The sequence below is a fragment of the Mus pahari genome, chromosome 21 (genome assembly GCF_900095145.1).
Source record: "Mus pahari chromosome 21, PAHARI_EIJ_v1.1, whole genome shotgun sequence".
NCBI classification, from domain to species: domain Eukaryota; kingdom Metazoa; phylum Chordata; class Mammalia; order Rodentia; family Muridae; genus Mus; species Mus pahari.
The window spans coordinates 16,473,719-16,475,201 of record NC_034610.1 but is presented as its reverse complement, the minus strand read 5'-3'; the positions used below and the strand labels follow the sequence as shown (position 1 = coordinate 16,475,201).

At 37.9% G+C, this 1,483-nt stretch overlaps 1 protein-coding gene across 1 annotated transcript; it reads right to left on the bottom strand.

The window, feature by feature from the left end:
• Nucleotides 1–267: 267 nt before the first annotated feature.
• On the bottom strand, nucleotides 268–1,205 carry LOC110338429 (vomeronasal type-1 receptor 4-like). Its single transcript, XM_021221796.1, has one exon. It carries the CDS (start codon nucleotides 1,155–1,157, stop codon nucleotides 288–290), a length of 870 nt encoding a protein of 289 aa, XP_021077455.1. The 5' UTR covers nucleotides 1,158–1,205; the 3' UTR covers nucleotides 268–287.
• Between the last annotated feature and the right edge of the window lie 278 nt (nucleotides 1,206–1,483).

Sequence of the window (1,483 nt, the reverse complement as noted above, 5' to 3'; positions counted from 1 at the left end):
CCAAAGCATTTCTTTACAAAGTATGACATTATTTATAAAAGTTGATTAATACTGTTTAAGTGACAAAATGTAAGATATGGAAAAATATACTTCATAATTCATTCACTATTTGTAGTTTTACAAGTTAGTTCATGAATACCCGCCACCTGCTTTTGTTCCATGATTGAGTATACATATGTAATTGTATAAAATACATACATTATTCAAACCATAAAATCTTGATGTTACTGATATCAGTAGGACATTCTGTTTCCTGCACAGGCAGAACATAGTGAAGGCTAACAGAGTTAATTGGAGATCACCAGAAAGGGACTCACAGTTGGAAAACATGCAGCAACTACTGAAGCCATTTTCACCCATAGTGAGGTTGGATTATGGAAAAGAGCCAAATTAATTTGCAAAAGGCAAGAAATTGTGTGAAAAAAGACAAAGGTGCTTACCAAGAGCAGAATGGTCTTGGTGGCTCTGAACTCAGCGGAGGACCTGAAGGAAAAGGTGCTCCTATGAATGTGCTTCATTCTCTGCCTATGTTTGTAGAGAATGCAAACCATGTAGCTGCTGGACCAAAGCATCAGCACCATGAACATCACATCAGGAATAGAGAGAAATACTGCACTGATAATGTCACTGACATCGTCATGATGAAATGTAGAACAGAAATCATATACTCTTAGGCGTGAAATGTTCCTATTGTCTTGTCTTGCTGTCATGTACATGGGAAAAGCTATATTTACTATGAATGACAGGACCCAGCTCATGTACACACAAGAAGCAATGTAACTGGGAGACTTGACTTTAAGCTGTGTCCACCTGGAAGCATTTAGACTGATGGTGATGGCCTGGAAGACACTCAGAAAGCAGGTGCTGCCGATGGAAACACTCCTCCCTATTCTATGAAGATAGAAGGTCAGTTTGCAACCAATGTCATTGAGGAAGCTTTTCAACCCAAATGTAGACACAGTATGGGGAATTCCTTTACACAGTAGAGTTAAGAAGTTGGCTACAATCAAGTGCTGCAGAATCCAGTCTGTGAACTTTAGTCTGCACCCCACGTAGTAAAGCATCAGATAATGGTAGGCTAAGAAGGAGTTGCCCAAGATCCCAACTACAGTCTGTGATAAGAAGATCACACTTATTATAATGTCACCGTTTTCCATGCTCTCAAAATTTATGGTCTTAATAGTTCTGAGATGGGAAGGTGAGACATAGGCTGTATACACTATACTATTTCCTATATTCTATATTCATAATTAGGCTTATGCAGAAGGCTCCCTTTATTATTTACAGGGAGTTATAAAACTTCATTATAGTCCCAGAGTGTATCATGTATCATTCCTAGTTTTGAATGATGTGTATACCACTTAGTCATTATTTATATGAGCAGAAGCTTCTGCTCTAGGTTCAGATAAGCAGATGAGGAAAAATAAGATAAACTCCTGTAAGTCAAGTATTCATACATCCATGCTTCGTTATTTTTGAAAGT